The sequence below is a fragment of the Acipenser ruthenus genome, chromosome 8, assembly GCF_902713425.1.
Source record: "Acipenser ruthenus chromosome 8, fAciRut3.2 maternal haplotype, whole genome shotgun sequence".
Classification (NCBI taxonomy): domain Eukaryota; kingdom Metazoa; phylum Chordata; class Actinopteri; order Acipenseriformes; family Acipenseridae; genus Acipenser; species Acipenser ruthenus.
Genome location: NC_081196.1, coordinates 51,404,597 through 51,422,838, shown reverse-complemented (window position 1 = coordinate 51,422,838; position 18,242 = coordinate 51,404,597). Strand labels below are relative to the sequence as shown.

Below are 18,242 nucleotides of genomic sequence, written 5' to 3'. Positions count from 1 at the left end.
TGTCCTTTTTCACTCTAAACAGTAGTCTATAGCTAACTTGAAATCTGCAACTGTTTAAGAGTTGAAATCAATTAAAAAGATCTAATTAAGCAAATTATCAGTTCAATTAAGTGTCTAGTTAAGTAACTGAGAGCTCAGGGGGTCACCCAGGACCGGGCTTGGGAACCACTGGTCTAGTTGACACTACACCACAGTCTTCAGAGTTAAGAAAACTTCTAAATAGAAGACATGTTTGTGATACTCTGCTGGTTGTCTAAGACATCAGATTGTTTCCTTTGTATTAAGAAATCTGTCAGGATCAATTTAGAGATGGTAATGCTGACATCTTATTTGTGCTGTCTTGGATTTAGGTGAACCACCCCTGGATAATGAAAAAAAAGAATATACAATATCTATGTGTTACATTTCAGATTATTGTCCACAACAGCTTCCTTCTGACATATGTCTTCACTCTCTTGCTACTCTATTGAGGATGACATCCCTTTATCAAGCTTACTGGACTTGACATCTAGCTAAACCCAAGGCTGTCACGAATATTTACGAATATTTTGCTCTGAGCAATTCTCTGCTTTAAAAAAAGAAAAAAAAAAAACTTCTAATCATCTCTACAAACCTTTGGGCCATATATATAGAATTGAAATGTCCAAATCCCTCTTGACTCTTTTGAACTGTTTATTCCCCTTAATAATGACAGAGCCTCTTCTTCATCTCATACAACAACACTCCTTCCTTCAGGTAAAGGACGCTTAAGAATTTTACATTCGTCAAAATGATAATCTGCTGCTGCTGCACAGTCTTCTGTGTTTTCTAATTAGTTTGGTTCCCAGAAGCTGGGTTCCCTGCTATTCGTTTTCTTCCTGTGGAACCTCAGAATATTCATATTTATAGAATTCTTTTAATGGCAGGGGCCCAAGCTTTTTTTGATGTGTGTGTGTGTGTGTTATTGGGGGGTGTGGAAGGGGTAGAGCAGTACCCACTGTCCTGTTTTGCTGGCTCGGGTGGGTGACTTTCAACATTCTCTTCAAAACAATAAGGCAACACATGTATGTGCAGGAGAAGCGAGGCGTGAGTATGCAGGAAGTATTGCAGAGTTATTTCAGAATACCTGCATTATACATGTTTGTTGAACTTGTAACGATGGGCAGCATCCACACACAGATTGTGGGTACAAGCACAGAACACATTTATTTTTTTAGTCAGATGCTTCAGACCATACATACCTTAGTTCCACAGTTCCAGTCTACAACATACATGTCACAGAGTCAGGTACTTGTATTATTTAGCCTGTCAGTTCAAGGCACATCTACCCAGCTCTCCACCCTCCTCACAGCTGAGTGATATCCCACAGAGTTCCCCAAGGAGGTGGTGCAAATGAACTATAGACATTACTTAAAGGTACAGTAACCAAATAGTAAAGGATCGTTACAAAATGGTGTTATTATGTTATTAAACTGCAATACAGTATTGCAGTGTAAGCAAACGTCACTTTATCCAAAGACTTCAAAAATCATTGATCACCCGTAACAGCTTGAGTCAATAAACACCTGCAGTGGTTAACCGTTAAAAATGTAATTGATCGCCTTCATTGTTCTATAATGATCTGGTCCCGGACATAAGTCATATGAGACTGTTTAAAAAATGCATTCCTTAAAAATAGCCTCCAAATAGCATCAATATCATGAACTTGAAGTGCTACTTTTAAGGCTTTTTAATGTCTGTTCTATAATTATTGTATTCTATTTTTAGGAAAATGTACAGCGCTTTGAGGTTCCTGTACAAATTACCCTAAATTGTTATTGGTTCTAATTGTATTTGTTATCACTGCATTCCAATGGCAGTTGGGCTTTTAGGGAAAGTTTAGCAATTAACATTGAATTTAATCGAATCATTGTCCTTACAGCATCTGAAATGTACAGTATTTTGCTGAATGAATGATCCATGGTAAATTTTGCAGTGTACTGTTTGTTGCATTTTACAGGGATCAAAATAAAGACTCCCATCACACAGCAGTTTGATCAATTCCTGGTTTTAGACACACCAGAGCTTGCTGCCTATACACTGTGACTAATCAAGCACATATTAAAACCTGGAATGGGTGAAATTGCTATGCAATGGGTATCTTATTTCCATCCCTGCTTTACCATGGTTTTCAACACGGAGAAACCTAAAAAATGAAAAACAAATGTCCAGACCCAGTAGTAAATGGGTATCGTGCCTCTAAAATACGTGTTATTAGCAAACTGTGAGAAATGATAACTTGCTTTAACACATGAGCGCACATCACCTGTTTGAGCACCAGTTTGGAATAGATTATATTTAAAACCAGTTGGTATTCCCTAAACACTATAATGGAGCTTCTCAGACAGTAAAGTCGAAGTTGACATTTCATTAATCCTGTGATTGATTTTTTCCCCCTACTTTTTTCACAACAAAACTACATTATAACTACATTACTTCCACTGCAGTTGACATTCTAGTCCTCTTGCTGAAAATGAAAGAACACTTCTTGTATTTAGTCCCGCAAGCGGCAATGCTTAGAGTCAAAGCTTGGGGGGAGGGACGCTACAGGGAGACTTTATGTTTGAATGGAAAACTTTATTTTTGCATGCATGTTTAAACTTGAATGCATTTTTATGATTTTATGATATAATTTATAGTTCATGGTGCTTTTTTATCCAAAAAACACACAGGGCTAGATTCTCACAGCTATTAACTATAGTTATTTTTTTATGACTGGAAAAAACACAAATTAAACATCTAAGACTAATAAGAAACTATACTTCACACTTAATACTTCATTCAAGGCCCTGAATTAAAAGTCTTGGTTGTTTATTTCTGGTTTCATAACTCTATTGGGTGTGTTTCTAGTTTCTGAAAAAAAAATGTGCAAATGACGAATTGGAGTAAATAGCTTTGAGAATTTAGCCCACAGTATATTATTTTTACCCTGTCAGTGTGTTAACCTAGTTATTCCTTTCATGTTTTTGTGTTTTCATAAAAATATGAAAATGCGTTTTTGTTTATGTCTCCATCTTAGAAAACAAAGATTATGATGCGTACTTGTCTTACACCAAAGTGGATCCTGACCAATGGGGTCAGGAGACCAGTGAAGAGGAGCGATTCGCACTCGAGATCCTCCCTGACGTGCTGGAGAAGCACTGTGGGTATAAGCTCTTCATACCCGACAGGGATTTAATTCCAACAGGAAGTAAGTACATCTGTTGTGTGTGTGTGTGTGTGATTTAAAGACAATATTTACTCAGGATAGCCTCAATGAGATTTGCAATCTTATACCCACTGAGGTCTTGACCTTAACTAGCTTCACAGACCAGTGGACCTACATTGGGACGAAGAGAATATTTCACATATTAGGCCATACTGTTGTGACTGGTAAAAGGTGTGCAAATATGTGCGGGTCATATATAAAGGCTAAAAAATTATTTTGCATGCAGTGTAGTGGAAACAAACATATACATATTACGGTTTCAAGCATGTATTTATGCATGTGTCAATATGTCCATGTTGTATTTTCAGTGAATTTAATTTTTTTATTAGATGCTCAAAGTATATAAAGGGCCTAATTTACAAAGCGTTTACCATACGCAAAACATGATTACCATGCGCAGTTCTGTCCCCGTCCTGTTTACTATTCCCATTTCCATGCGGAAAACAAGGATTTAGCCGAAGCAAAATGAAAGGGGTGGAATAGCGCCACCGCCTCATTTGCATTGAATTAATGATGTTTACGTGTGCAAAGCAACACATTAAACACAGATAATGAGCTGCCATACATTCATGAGCTATTCACAAAGGTCTGACAAGGATTTTGTGCAGGCAAACATGACCCAAAAATTCCGCCAATTTAAACAGTACAGTAGTAAAATCAAATGAATACCTAGCAGTCTATCCTACATGCAATATAGTACATTGAAATTGAAACTAAATTATTTCAGCATATTTTCTTTTATCTCTCTCTCATATTTTTGACACCACCAGTAAGTAAGCTCCTTCACCTGTTGTCAAAAGAATAAATACTGTGCACAACTTCAGACCTGTTGCCACCCACAATTTGTATGCTAATTAGAATTTTCCCAGACCAGTATTTTTGCTTCTAATTAATTAGTAAATAGGGCGTGACACTTTGGGAAATACCATGCACAGTCATCTCAATTTTCCTCTTGCAATTCTGGCCAAATTACTGCCACTTAGTAAATGAGGCCCCCCCTAAAGATTCTGTGTATACTACTTTCTAACAAGAAGTATGCTGTTCACCCACGTATGTTCTGCCAACTTTACAACACAAGTCAAGACCTGAAACGAACTATCATTGTCTGTCTCAAAGGGAAACAGACATGTTCCTGACAGTAAATGTTAATTTGAACTTTGGGTGTAAATGTGCTTGTTTGCCTGCATAGTAGTGTTATATATTGATAATGTTAGTTATTCCCATCAGGTTATAAATTGTGCAGAATTGTACAGAAATATTGGGTAGCAGTCAAAATGAAAAGCTACTGCACTTTAACCGCAGTTAAAATGCATTAAGTTGGGACAAATGTAGTCTTAGCAGAGTGCTATCTTGTAACATGCAGTTGAAATTCAGTGAAAGTGCTTTATAGCATTATTTATTTACTAGGCCTGTATGTTTGAAAGAAACCATGTTTACCTCCATTTTCTGAGTCCCCTCACCCCTCTTTACCCTGATGCATTTCTACATTTCTGATCAGAGTGTGAATATTAAAATATTTATGTTTAGGTATCACCAATGATCATTACCAGGATGATACAAGACTGCTCAGAGGTATTTTATCCCAAGCTCTTCTGACTGCCTCCGTGATTTTCACTTGTATCAGCAGCTGTACTGTAAAGGGCTTCCCCAGAAACAAATCATTTAGGATTTTGTTTCCCCTGACAACAATAAACGGGAATCAGAATCCTGAATTATTTGTCTGAAAGCATGATAAGGGCTAATGAAATGAAGCAAAGATAATTCTGTAGTTGCATATTATTGCATATTGGTGTTTGTTTTCTTCATATTATTCAGTAATAAATTGATCAGTTTTACTGGTCAGAAGATGTACAAATGTAAATTGATGAGCAGTAATAAGGAAAACTAATAAATAAGAGTGGTTTCTAGAATAGAGAAACCCACACAACTATATGACAGTAATGCTAGGAGTCTTATCATTTTAACAGCTTTGACAATATGGGTTACTCAAGTCCAATGCCATGTTTCCATGTACCCCTGGTACCAATTTACCCCACTAGTAGACTATTGGAGGCCCAGTGATGACAAAAGAGCCACAGTCCAGCCAGCGATATCTGGAATGCTGGTTGTCAAAGCCTCTATCAAACTAGGGAAAACCCTTGGAAATTAAGCTCCTCCCATAAGGCTCTAGTCAGTAATGCCATAAAGGGTCTTGACCTTGATGACATTAAATGATTGGCTGTTGGTGGGCGCAAACTCCTTGTAACGCTTTGAGACTCAATTGGCCCCCACTTTAAATGGCAGGAAAAACCCAGTTACTCCAACTCAATCTAACGGAAGAAGTGCCTAATTAGCATGTGTTTGACCTTGAACTGCATGGAGGAGGGTCAAACATTCAGGCAGTCAATTAGTTATACAACCAGATAATATTGATGGTAGATAGAGGCATTTATAAATGTATAAAATTACAGTATACAAAAACAAGATACATATTAGCATTATTTTAACTTTATGGGACAACCAGTTGGAGACTAGATTGTAGACTGCAGATAGAACTGGCAGCAGCTCTAGTTAGATACTGGAACAAGACCAGATTTGAGTTTTACAGACTGTTACAGATGGAAACATGGCATAGCAGGAACCCCATCAAATGTTTCAGTGTCCAGTTCAGTGACATAAAAAAGACAAAGCAGCTTGTGTTGTTATAAAACTTTTCAAAGGAAATTCTTTAAAACAAAAAAAAATGCCCATTCGAATAATACAGTAGCTGTTGTGTACAAGATCTGTTGATGTTAAATGCCATACTGCCTATTTGTTTTTGTTTTTTTTTAAAGCTGTCCTTTTCTGGCAATTGAAACATCATCTTATGGTGTGAAACTGGTCAAGGAAAGACAATTATAATCATATTTTGAAGGTTTAAAATAAAAATGTATATATATTTAGCATATTTTTTATTCCCTCCAGCGCTGAACAGAGCTCTCTATATGAAATATAAAATTAATAATTTTACACTAATGAGTGGCTTCAAATGTCCCCATGCTGCAAGCCACTTTTGCCACTTTTTTCTGATGACTTTTCATAACTAGCACACAAAGCTGGCGTCTGTAAGCTCTGGGCTGCATAAACTACTGTATAAGCAGCTATTATTTCTTGAGGGAGTATCTGAATCAGTTTAAAGGTGGAAAATAATACACTTGATAATAAAGTAAAGAAATAAAATCTCTAATCAATATGTCATTGGCATTTTTATCCAATGTTAGGCAAGTCTGTTTTTTGCATAGGATCTGTATTTGAATGTTTTGTTTTTATTTTTATAATAAACTCATTACTTACAAATTCACAGGGACTAGTTTTATAACTCATGGTTGCTGTCAGACTTGATTATAGTATGTTCAGGAGCTTCTTGTCTTAGCTATTGAAGAGGGACAGGGACCTGAAAAAACTGACATCTAAAAATCTGCAAAGTCCAGTCCCTGAGCAAACCTATTAAACCTATTAGTACCTATATATATATAAAAAACTCAGCATTATTGAAAAACCAAACTATAATGATAAACTGCACAAGGAAGTACATGTAAATAATGAGTTTATCATATTAAAAACCCTTCCAGTGTGCATGCCCATGCTCTAACTTGAGAGGTTAGAACAAAAAGTTTGTCCAACTATTTCAAAAAGAAAATGAGTAATCACCAGCAATCCAGAGACAATTTATCACTGCTTTGAAAGGTTACACACTTTTCTGTTTTATTTTGCAGCTTATATTGAAGACGTAGCGAGATGTGTGGATCAGAGCAAAAGATTAATAATTGTGATGACCCCCAACTATGTGGTCAGAAGAGGCTGGAGCATCTTTGAGCTTGAGACACGGCTCCGCAACATGCTGGTCTCTGGAGAGATCAAGGTCATACTGATCGAATGCTCTGAACTCCGAGGCATCATGAACTACCAGGAGGTGGAGGCCCTCAAACACACCATCAAGCTGCTGACTGTTATCAAATGGCATGGGCCCAAAAGCAACCAGCTGAATTCGAAGTTCTGGAAACATTTACAGTACGAAATGCCCTTTAAGAGGATAGAGCCCATCATTGCGCACGAGCAGGTCTTAGATGTGAGCGAGCAGGGAGCCTTTGGAGAACTGCAGACCGTGTCGGCCATCTCCATGGCAGCTGCCACATCCACCGCTTTAGCCACCGCCCATCCAGATCTGCGCTCCACCTTTCACAACACCTACCACACCCAAATGCGGCAGAAACATTACTACCGCAGTTACGAGTACGATGTACCTCACACCGGCACCCTGCCCACCGTTACCTCATTAGGGAACCAACATACCTACTGTAACATCCCCATGACGCTAATCAATGGGCAAAGGCCGCAGTCTAAATCAAACAGGGGACAAAACCCAGAGGAGGCTCACACGAACAATGCCATGCTGCCCCTCTTGCCCAGAGAGACCAGTATATCCAGTGTCATTTGGTGACATCTGAACAAAGTGGAAAGTTGGCCTGCTCCAGTGTTTGCTGAACCCTGCAGTCTGGTGGTTGGAACTGCAACCTTGACTGCTACTGTTAAACCTGAATCACAATCCACATAGAAAAAACAACAAGATACACACACACACTCTCTCACACACACGCACACACACACACGCACACACACAAGGAAAACAGGGTCTTGTACATATATTTGAAATTTCTTTGTAGCATTGGTGTCTTCCTGTTCGTTTGATGGTTGTTGCCTCTACTACATTATGACTTTGTTTTATATGTTATCCAAAATGATATATATTTCTAGTTTTGTTTTTGTTTTGTTTTATTTTGTTTTAATGGATGCTCAGACGATTGTTCGTATGCTATATAGATTGGACAGTTCCTTTTTTTTCCTGACTTAGACTAGAATGATTTTACTTTTAACATTTCATTGGATTACTTGGGCAGAGCTCTGTTTTACTAGAAGGAGCAACATCCTTTTTGTGTTGGCCTATCTAGCACGTAACTTGTTCAGAGTGCGTACTTTCTAAATGGATTATGCAAAAGATTGAGAATCTTGACAGTAACATTTATTCCCCTCTTTTGAAATAGCTTACAAAGATTTTGGGGAGTGGTGCTAGGATCCAGCTTTATCCAGTTGGTGAAGATAAAAACAGGTGAAGATAAAACAGTAACATATCAAACACAAACCCTTTCTAACAGCAACGGCTGTACCAATTCAGTAAAGACCATGACAGGTATTCTTAGATTTTTCTATCAAAAATATTTGTTTAGAAGTACGTGAACAGTTCATGTTTGCATAATGTAAAACAGTTTTGTGTATTTCATTACATTGATGTAGTTTTTTTTAGGCCAGCAAAGTGGATGTTGGGTCCTTTATTAGATGTTCTCTTTATAATTTAAGTATAAATGCATTTTGATATATTATAGTTCTTGAAATGATTTTATAAGAATGTTTTTCACTCGCTAAAAAAAAAACAAGACTTGGAGAAAAGAGTATGCGTGTGTTTGAAAGACCAAGGCAGTTTTCATCAGTACTTATGCATAGTAAGTAGATTCTATAAAAAAAAAACACACACAATTCACACTCTTGAAGAAACTCTGCTGATTTCTATAGCAACACAATCATGATTTGTTTCCCTTAACTACTTTCACTGCACATTAAAATCCTTGACCTCAACTTAGTGCCTCCCTTTTACTCCAGTAAAATGACTCCTTTAAGTAAGTTTTAAAAACTGCCATAACTAGATTAAGTTTTGGGGCAGAGGTTTACATGTTTAAACTTATAGGAGCTGTCTGTTCTCTTTCAGGACTGAGTATTCTTCATTAAACATTTACAGGAACGACTGGGATGAATGGGATTGGGGTCTCTCTAACTGGGACCTGAATTAAATTAAAGCTCCATTGTGCCTCCAATGCAATGTTTATAATTATTATCGTGGCTCCATAATTATGATTTAACCCAGGCCTTAGTGACAGCCATTGTAGAATATCCCTCTGTTGGATTATTGAATTCCATTCCATGACCAAACTTTGAACCCTGATCAGCAGGGGGATTTTTGACAGTGTGAGGATTTGCATCTACATTCATCCCATACATGTATCAGAGATGAAGGGCAATAAACATATATCCACTCATCATCTCTACAGTATATGGATGGATATACTGTAGGTTTTGAGACAATCTAGCAACATTCACCATCCAAAAGGTGCATTTATTTAGGTGAGTGGCGAGTTGTTTTGTTTGTAATCCCAGAGCTCTAATATATACTGCTTGTGTAATACACTGCATTGCATTACATCAGGCACTTTGATTTGCACAATTCAGGGACTAAGGGATAGGATACTATTTATCTCTCACTTGTGTTTTGCTTTTCCCTGCCATGTTAATTGAGTGAAAATGGAAGGAATGAATAAAACAAGATTTGTTTTAAGTCACACAACAGATACCCCTTTCTAAGCATACTCAATAAACAAGGGTGTTCATTCACTGCTACACTAGCACTATGAATACAGCGCATTATATCTTGGGCTTTTTTCAGTGAGCATACCTAAATGTACATGCATCTCCAGTTTTGTGCATATTAAGGAATGCATTCGAGTTTAGTATACCCTTGGGCCTTATGGCTGAAGGCAAGTTTTAAAATGCAAAAACCTCATAAACAAATCAGCCGATCAGTGTGAAGGGCTAGTTGTTGGTAAGACCGCTGTAATTCACAAATGCAGATGTTTTTGATAATGGCCAAGTTATCATTATCACTGTCATAAACTTAATTCCAGTTCAACCATGGTTTAATTGATTATGAAGTGAAGTTTACCTTTGCTGATATGTCTGTCGGTCATTGCTGCTGCTGCTTGAGGTCTGTGGAGATTCCTGCCATGGCCCTCATGGTAGAAGGTTGCTGCATGTAACTGCACTTCTAGCTCTTCCGACAAACCTTTTAAAGTGTCCTATGCTGTTGTCTTCAGAGTTGTGGTTATCACAAGTGGCTGAATCATCCTCATCTGGATGGGAAGACTGTGCCTGCTTCTAAATGTATGGAATGATGTCATTGAGTACAACTTTAAGAGAAATCAAAAAAAAAAAGTATTTAAAAAAAAAAGAAAAGATGGCTCACCCAAATCTTTTTATGGGCTTCCCCATCTTTGGGGGTTTGTTTCCAAACTTGAAGTTAAGTTAGGACCGTTTACTATTCTATGAACAAATTATTTTTCTAAGCTTAATACACATAGTATATCTATATACCTAGTATATATATATATATATAAAAAAAAAAAAAAAAATGACATGTTTTAATCATGTCCAGAATGCTTATCTAAAGCACTGGGGAGATGCTTATAAAAATATGGTTACACATTTCTGTGACTTGTACAGCAAACATGCTGATAATTTTTTATTTGAAGATATCTGTGCAAGTAAATGTCATTATGAGTTGTTAAAGTAAGAGGCTCGATACATGAGTCAGTGTATCAAGTAGTTATGGTATCAAATCAAAGCAAAAGCCTGTTTACTTTTAATGCTATCATAGCTAGTCAGAAACTTCAAAAGGCTTTTTCCCTTCAGTTTGAAAACACAGGACTTATCAAGTACTTGCAGTGGTTGCTTCATTTGCTTCATTTGTAAACTTACCTCATATACTATACTTGTTTAGTAATGCCAATTACCCTCTGGAACACATTCAAACAACCTAACTCTTCACACTGTACACAGCAATCCCTCATGAGACAAAGTGGCAGAGTTTCCTACAAAGCTGTACCCACTGGCAGGAGCTTACAACTAATGTACTAACAGTCCCAGCTGAATTGTATAAATGCATGTACATAAATGCAAACATATCCATATACGCTCATATGTGAGGAAGGGATGCCAGCTGTTTCTATTGTCTCTTACAGATGAAATACTATTAACAAATAAAGATTTTTTTTTCTTATTCTTAATTTCTCTATCCAATACTATGTTCATTACGTGCCAAATACAATGATTCGATTTCTTTTTTCTTTTTAAAATAAACTGCTTGGTTTTATCATTCTTTGTACACTTCCTAAATATACATTAAAAAACAGGAGCCTGACTTGTGTGCATTAGATACAAATCAGACTTCAATTAGGACAAAATATGAAGAGATGTTTTCTACTGGTTCTAAATCACATTAAGCTATTGTGTGTCTTCCTGAAAAAAGGCAATTTGCAAGAAAGAGATGTATCACACCAATGCCTAGTTAAAGTTTAATCAACAGTAAACACATCATTTAATAAAGAACCGTCTTTTGCGATACCTCAGCAGTTAAAAAAAATTTAGTTTTCTGTGGGGGGTTGGGTAAACATTTTAAATGCTAGATTATGCCTCCCTTACTTCAGATAGATAGATTAAGAGTTAAAATCATACTCTTGCTAATGCATTGTTTAAATAAATGGATGATTTAGAATTAAATTGCATAGGGATACTGTCCATCTGGCACTTCTATTCTATTCTTCTATTCTATCTTCTATTTGGAAATTTGGAAAATACTAATAAACATACAGTACAGTGCATTGCTATGTTTTATACACCAAGGCATTTTAGGTGCATTATTCTCCTAGAGTTTGGTGTAGTTGACCACGAGGTAATCTATGGATCGAGTGGAAATGCAACTGAAATGCAACGCATAATCTCCCCGACCCATCATTTACAGTGAGTTCTATGCTCCTTATCATAAGTGAAATAAGTGCTCTGGTGGCAACGTGTTCTCCTGCTTCTTCTTTGTTGCTGTTGCTATTTGAGACTGCCGTGGGTGGACCTGGGGTTCACCCCGAGTGAATATGTAATTATTATTCCATGTGTGGGAGGGAACCACCTGCTGTTGAAGTATCTTCCTCAAAGACAGAACAGAGCAATTAATTTTATTAGTCATACAGCTCCATCTGCAAGTGTTTGGCATAATGCTTTTGACACCCCAGAAAAAAGAAATATAATTACAAGTTTCGGATTCTCTCTGTTTTTTCAAACATACGTTACATCCGAATTGCAAAGTGTAACTACACTTTAATTCTCGAGTTCAGTGAGGGTAATCATGAGCTTACATATATCCTCTAATTACCACCTGTTATTTCAGAATAGTGTTCACTGCAGACAGTCAGGGTCTAGTCATTAATTGTTAATAAGAATTTACTTGGGACTTATGTAGAGTCCAAGCCATTGCGTCTAATCAAGTTGGCTTGGCTGATATTTCTACATGGATGAGATTTAAAATAAATAAATAAATAAAACAGCAAGAAGGCTTACAGGTTTTACAGATTATGTAGACCTGGAGTAACTCTATCACTATGCTCATATACAGCACACACAGAGGTGGTAATGACACAAGCCTTAAAATATTGTATGTTTATATTGCCTTTTTTTTTTTTTTTAAATACACCTTACATTTGACGAAGTAAATAAGGATTTGTTAGTATTTATAACTTTTCACTGAACCTTACCTGTTGTTTTGATTTACGGAATGCAAAGGGCACTGCTAAGTTTATGCATGGCAGCAGAAATACAACAATGAAAAGCTAACAGCGGCCCTCTTGAAAACAACTAAATCTCTTACCGAGGCACATGGAAAAGGCATAGGTGGATTTTAATGTAAATATATGCAACACTGCAGGCTACAAAATACTATTAGAGACTGGCATTTCTTCTTGATATGAGGTGGTGTTTGTTTAAATTCAGGGCAAGCAGAAAACAAAAAAGTACACTGCTTTACTTACTCATTGTATGCCAGAGCAAGGACACTCAGTAGAGAAAAGGTAATTAGAGGAGTGACTGAATTATTTGTTGTTCATGTATTTTGTTATCTCTAGTATGCTGTTGTATATTTAAAAATACAGTACTTGACACACAAGCCAACATAGCTTGGTGCAAGTTTTCCACATCTAGTATTTTGCATTTTTACTGCTTTTATTGTTACAGGGAAAACACCACTCACTAAATATGAATGCTGCACATGTTAGCAATATAGATATTGATTTTTGTAATGTTTATTGTACTTGCCTAACTTTTCAACAAAAAAAAAATTATAAAAAAGGATAAAAAGACAAAAAAAAAAAAAACACAAGTTCTGTACCAGAAACGTTTTCATGATTCAATAAACAATGTTACTACATATTCATTGACATTTCTTGTAAACATTTTAAGAGCACACGATGCCCTGGGTTTGTTAAAGCACAAGGTGTACTATGTCTAGAATTAAAAAAATAACAACAATAATAATAAAAATAATTTGGTGTGATTTTGCTTTAGGTAAACAATGTTGGATGTTTAAAGAAAAGAAAACAAAAAAACAACTTTAATACTTGCATATGAATATTTTTGTATAATATTATCTGAAGGAGGTAAAATAAATAAATAAATAAATAAAAACCTGCTTCATGGTATGAGACTTTTAGAGAAAATAAACAGGGTATGTGTGTCCAGTTTGTAAATGTCTTATTTCAGGAACACTCTTTCACTGGTTAAATGCAAGGTTATGACAATTTAAGATATAACTTTTTTTTTTGTGAACTGGAAAAAAAATAGAAAATAATAAAAAAAAATTATGAACAAAAGATGTATGCACCCAATATTTGTATTCTTATGTTATGGAGAACGACTATTTTATTATTTAAAAGGTGTATTAGCTCCAAAAATTGGCAGCTTATATGGGTAGCTTAATAGAAGAACCAGGAGTTCCCACAGTTTCTTGGTCCCCCATTATATTAAACATCCTGACCAAGGACCACCCACCTGCAATTTTGATTCTGATACCTTCAATAAGTTTCATTATGTTCAGTGTCATTTCTCAGACATTTGAGAAACCACTCTGTAATTACTGCACTCGGTACACTCAGTATATTGGCAGAAATCCTGCATTTTTTTTATTTTAATTAAAAAATTAATGTGATGTTATAATTATAAAGTGCATTAATATAGTTGCCTATTTTGTTCTCCTTACAAGCAGCCCTTTTGTTGTATAATGGTACATACCTTTAGCCCCAGGCATGACCTAACATCAATGTTACATTCCAAACAACCCCAAGCACCTAACAGCAGTATTCATGTAAATGAATTGACCTCCACTCTGGAGAACTTTTGCTTTGTCAGGGTCATTTGGGTCATTGTGCTACGTACCCCCATGAAACCATCCCATAGGCTTCCAGGGGTCCCTGGCCCCCAAATTAAACTGAAGGCTGTTAATTAGGGAATACAGAACTAAACTTAATTTTCGATGTAGTTTTAACGGGTTGCTGTACCCCACTAACAAATACTTACAGGTTTAGTTTTTTAATTGGCCATCTGTGAAAGTAAGTAAAGTGAGCATGGAGCTGACTGCCTGGTTTCCACATTGATCATGTCTCAAGTTTGTCCTGGAGAGATCACAGGGATCACTCTTAGGCGGGTTCACACCCTGACCTCTTTGGAGATGTACCAATTGAATTGTGTGGTGGATTATTGTCCAATGAAAACTAATTAACGGGGACCACCATACTCAAAACCCAGGCCTCCAGATGTGACAGGATAATGCATTGACCAACAGCGTCACGTACCAAGTCTTCTTATGATTTCTGTTAAAATTGATGTCCCCTTTGATTGCACACTGGCTTGGTGGCTATTCTGGTTTTACTAATGTGTCAATTACATGGAGATGAATGTAACCTACCAGCATGGTGCCTCGTTCAAAGTGGTTTTATAATCTGCATTAAAGATCACCCAGTTCTTAGTCAAGAATGTACTTATTATATACACCCACATATTCCTCTTTCTGCAAAGAACAAAAACAAGTGTATTCCACAGTTATGTCTCCCACCGCAATGTCTATTCATTTAAAAACAAACCATATAATTACAGCACAGAGGCAACATTTGATAGGAAATAACTGTGCAGGTAGTTGTAGGCACTGCCTTTATTAGCAGTTGTTTCTAATATTGGGTTGGGTCCTAACCACAGCCTTGACACAATGTCGTAAAGACTCCACACGTTACTGGAAGGTGTCTCGAGGGATGTTAATTAATCCATTCAGTCATTAATATCTCAGACTTGACAAGCCTATCTAACAGTTGTGTACCTGTGTTTGACACTAACTGTTTGCAGCCTCTCTTGGTGACCACTTTCCCTGACATTGCTGATACACATTCCAATGCCTGATATATCGAAGCACCTGCTTGATGTGTACCTGCTATCATGCCTCTTTCGAGCAGTACGGTAGGGATCACATTTCAGATATATCAAGGACATTAAAAACCTGGAAAGTGTGTTTTGTGAACTGTATGAATGTCCCTACTTTGTTACTTGTAAAGTTCTTTGGTATTACTACAGCAAGTATTATGTCACTTCTCAGCATACCATTTAGTTACCATACGAATCTATTAACCAGTGTGGATCAATGTTTATAGTTCTAAAGATGACGCAATTAGACACCAGCAAAATATATATATATATATATATATATATATATATATATATATATATATATATATATATATATATATATATATATATATTGTAAAGGATCCAATAGCTCAGTGCGTTTGTATCACCGTTTTCCCGTCCCACTAACCGGCACAGACTCAGCACAATTGCAGGTAGGTAAGTTTTATTTACAATATTTACAACCATAAATCCATTTCTGGTAAAGTACTCGCCCTGTACGGGCCACTGACTAACTCACTTCTTCAACCCTCTCTAAGCTACTTCAAGCTATGGAAATCGAAGAGCACTCCAGGGGTCTACCACAGTCGTGAGTTAGTCCGCAGGTGAGAACAGGACAGCTCTCTCTCCTAGAGCTGTCCTGGGTTACAGGTAAGTGCAGGATGGATCCCGGTAACCCAGGTAAGTACACAGCAGGTTCCCACCACTGGAGTAGTCCTGGAGCATAAGCAGGTACTCAACAAACTCCCTCTGTTGGGGTAAACCTGCAACACAGGTAAGTCCAGGACAGACTCCCTCTGCCGAGGAAAACCTGTAACACAGTAACGTCCAAACCAGCTCCCTCTGTTGGAGTCGATCGGTAACACAGGTAAGTCCCAGACAGGCTCCCTCTGCTGGGATAGACCTGTAACACAGGTAAGTGGAAAACCAGCTCCCTCTGCTGGAGTCGGTCAGTAACACAGGTAGGTCTCAGACAGGCTCCCTCTGCTGGGGTAGACCTGTAACACAGGTAAGCACGGATGGAATCCGCCTTCAAGAGGAGCACCAGAAATACAATTGTAACAGCCCAGACGTACCAAGGAGAAAACAGAGATAGCACCAGTTATATCCAGGCTGTGGAGATAGACCTCCGGCAGCCAACTCCCGATCGTCCACAGAAGCACACTGTATTCCTCCTTAATACGAGCGTCCTGTGTTCAGTGTTATAATAAAGAGCGTCTGATACTTCCCGTCTCAGAGTCCATTTTTTCCAGGTTACTGTTTCAATGTCTTTTCAAAACATAAACAACAAGTTTAGAGTTTATTCTTTTGGGTTACTGTTTAGCGTCGCTTCAGGATGTAAATAACCATTCCCCTTTGGGTTGTAACATAAAGCTCACACCGCCATTATGAGAGCGTATCGCCGCAACGCTGAACCCAACGCTTAAAAGTGCAACTCTTCACATAACCCCGGTAACAGAAAATAAATCAACTTTTACAACAAAACAAAAAGGCTACCTAAACAAGAGGAAAAATCGTGGTTTTTTTTTTTGTTTTTTTTTTCACAAAACACTGCCAGGATTTAACGTAACCCGATAGCTTTTACCTTGCGTTGTTTTCTCAAAGTACTTGCGTTTCCACACTACCTTCCTGTAGAACAGCAGGCCCGTGTTCCCCACACCACCACTATGGCTCTGACCTGCCTCCTTTTAAACCCAGACCCCCCCCCCAATTAATTGGCACTAGGAGTCCTGGGTTGTGTAGTTTTTCTCACAGCGCCGCCATTCCTTAAAGGCGCCGCTACCCTTTCCTCACAATATATATATATATATATATATATATGAGAATCAGTCCTTAGAAATTCTGGCATGTGATTTGTTAAAACCTCATCACATGACCAAAAATAGATCCAACTATTGCCCCTGTGATGCTGCTTATGGTCAATAGTTTTTTTACAAACTCCCTCAAATTACGTCATCATGCTGAGCGTTCTTCCTCTCTTCACACAACAAAGCAAAATGGCGGACAACAGCTTCGAGCATAATAGTCCCCTGTTGGAAACTATAGTTCTTCCCTCGAGAGCCATAGTTTCCCACTATACACCTCCTCTCCAGTCCATATTTACTATACATATATGTTCTGTATGTCTACAAAAAGTTCAAAATCCTTTATATGTAAATTTAAAAAAATTACAAAGTCTTTCCGCAGGTCTTCTAATAAACAATGGATTGCCTTGTCTGAATGGTTTTATTGCCTTGCATCAAATTGCTGACTACAGCCAACCTCTGCTGCACTGACCCATACAAGTGCAATAACTTAAAAATCTAGCTGTAAAACCAGGACAAAGAAATCAATAATGCATCTAATTCTAGTTGGAAGTCTAAGGTTAATGGCTTCCCATCAAAGTTAATCCCACTGAACAGACAAGAGTGAGTTAAATTTACAGTCAATGCCTGCAAGATAATACTACCATTCTTACTAGTCAGTATACTGCACCAACACTAGTTACAACCTCTATTATTTAGGTATTGTGTCTGAGGTCAATTATCTTGCCGAGACCACTTTAGGATGATATTGTTATGAACCAAATAAATGTTTTTGAGTACAGTCTAGGGACATCTTGAAAATGAGTTTAGGTCTTTTGTATGGCAGCTCATTAGTGCCACAGATAAAGAAAAAAAATTGTTTAGTAATAATCATTGTATTGTTACGAGATAGTTTTCATCTGGTTGGTTCCAGACCCTCACAATTCTCTGTGTAAAAAAGTGCCTCGTATTTTCTATTCTGAATACCCCTTTATCTAATCTTCATTTGTGACCCCTGGTCCTTGTTTCTTTTTTTGGGTCGAAAAAGTCCCCTGGGTCGACATTTTCAATACCTTTTAGAATTTTGAATGCTTGAATCAGATCACTGCATAGTCTTC

The 18,242-nt window shown here is 37.3% G+C and overlaps 1 protein-coding gene across 2 annotated transcripts in view; it reads left to right on the top strand.

Moving 5' to 3' along the window:
* Nucleotides 1–14,055, top strand: part of LOC117406505 (interleukin-1 receptor accessory protein-like 1) — a 475,103-nt gene extending 461,048 nt beyond the window's left edge. Inside the window, exons 10-12 of one of the 2 annotated variants that reach the window (XM_059029188.1) lie at nt 3,038–3,208; nt 4,754–4,798; nt 6,961–14,055. In XM_059029188.1, the coding sequence (XP_058885171.1) occupies nt 3,038–3,208; nt 4,754–4,798; nt 6,961–7,685 (941 nt within the window). In that variant the 3' untranslated portion in view covers nt 7,686–14,055. The remainder of the gene's footprint in view (nt 1–3,037; nt 3,209–4,753; nt 4,799–6,960) is intronic. The other variant, XM_034010584.3, reaches the window with a different exon arrangement.
* The last annotated feature ends 4,187 nt before the right edge of the window (nt 14,056–18,242 follow it).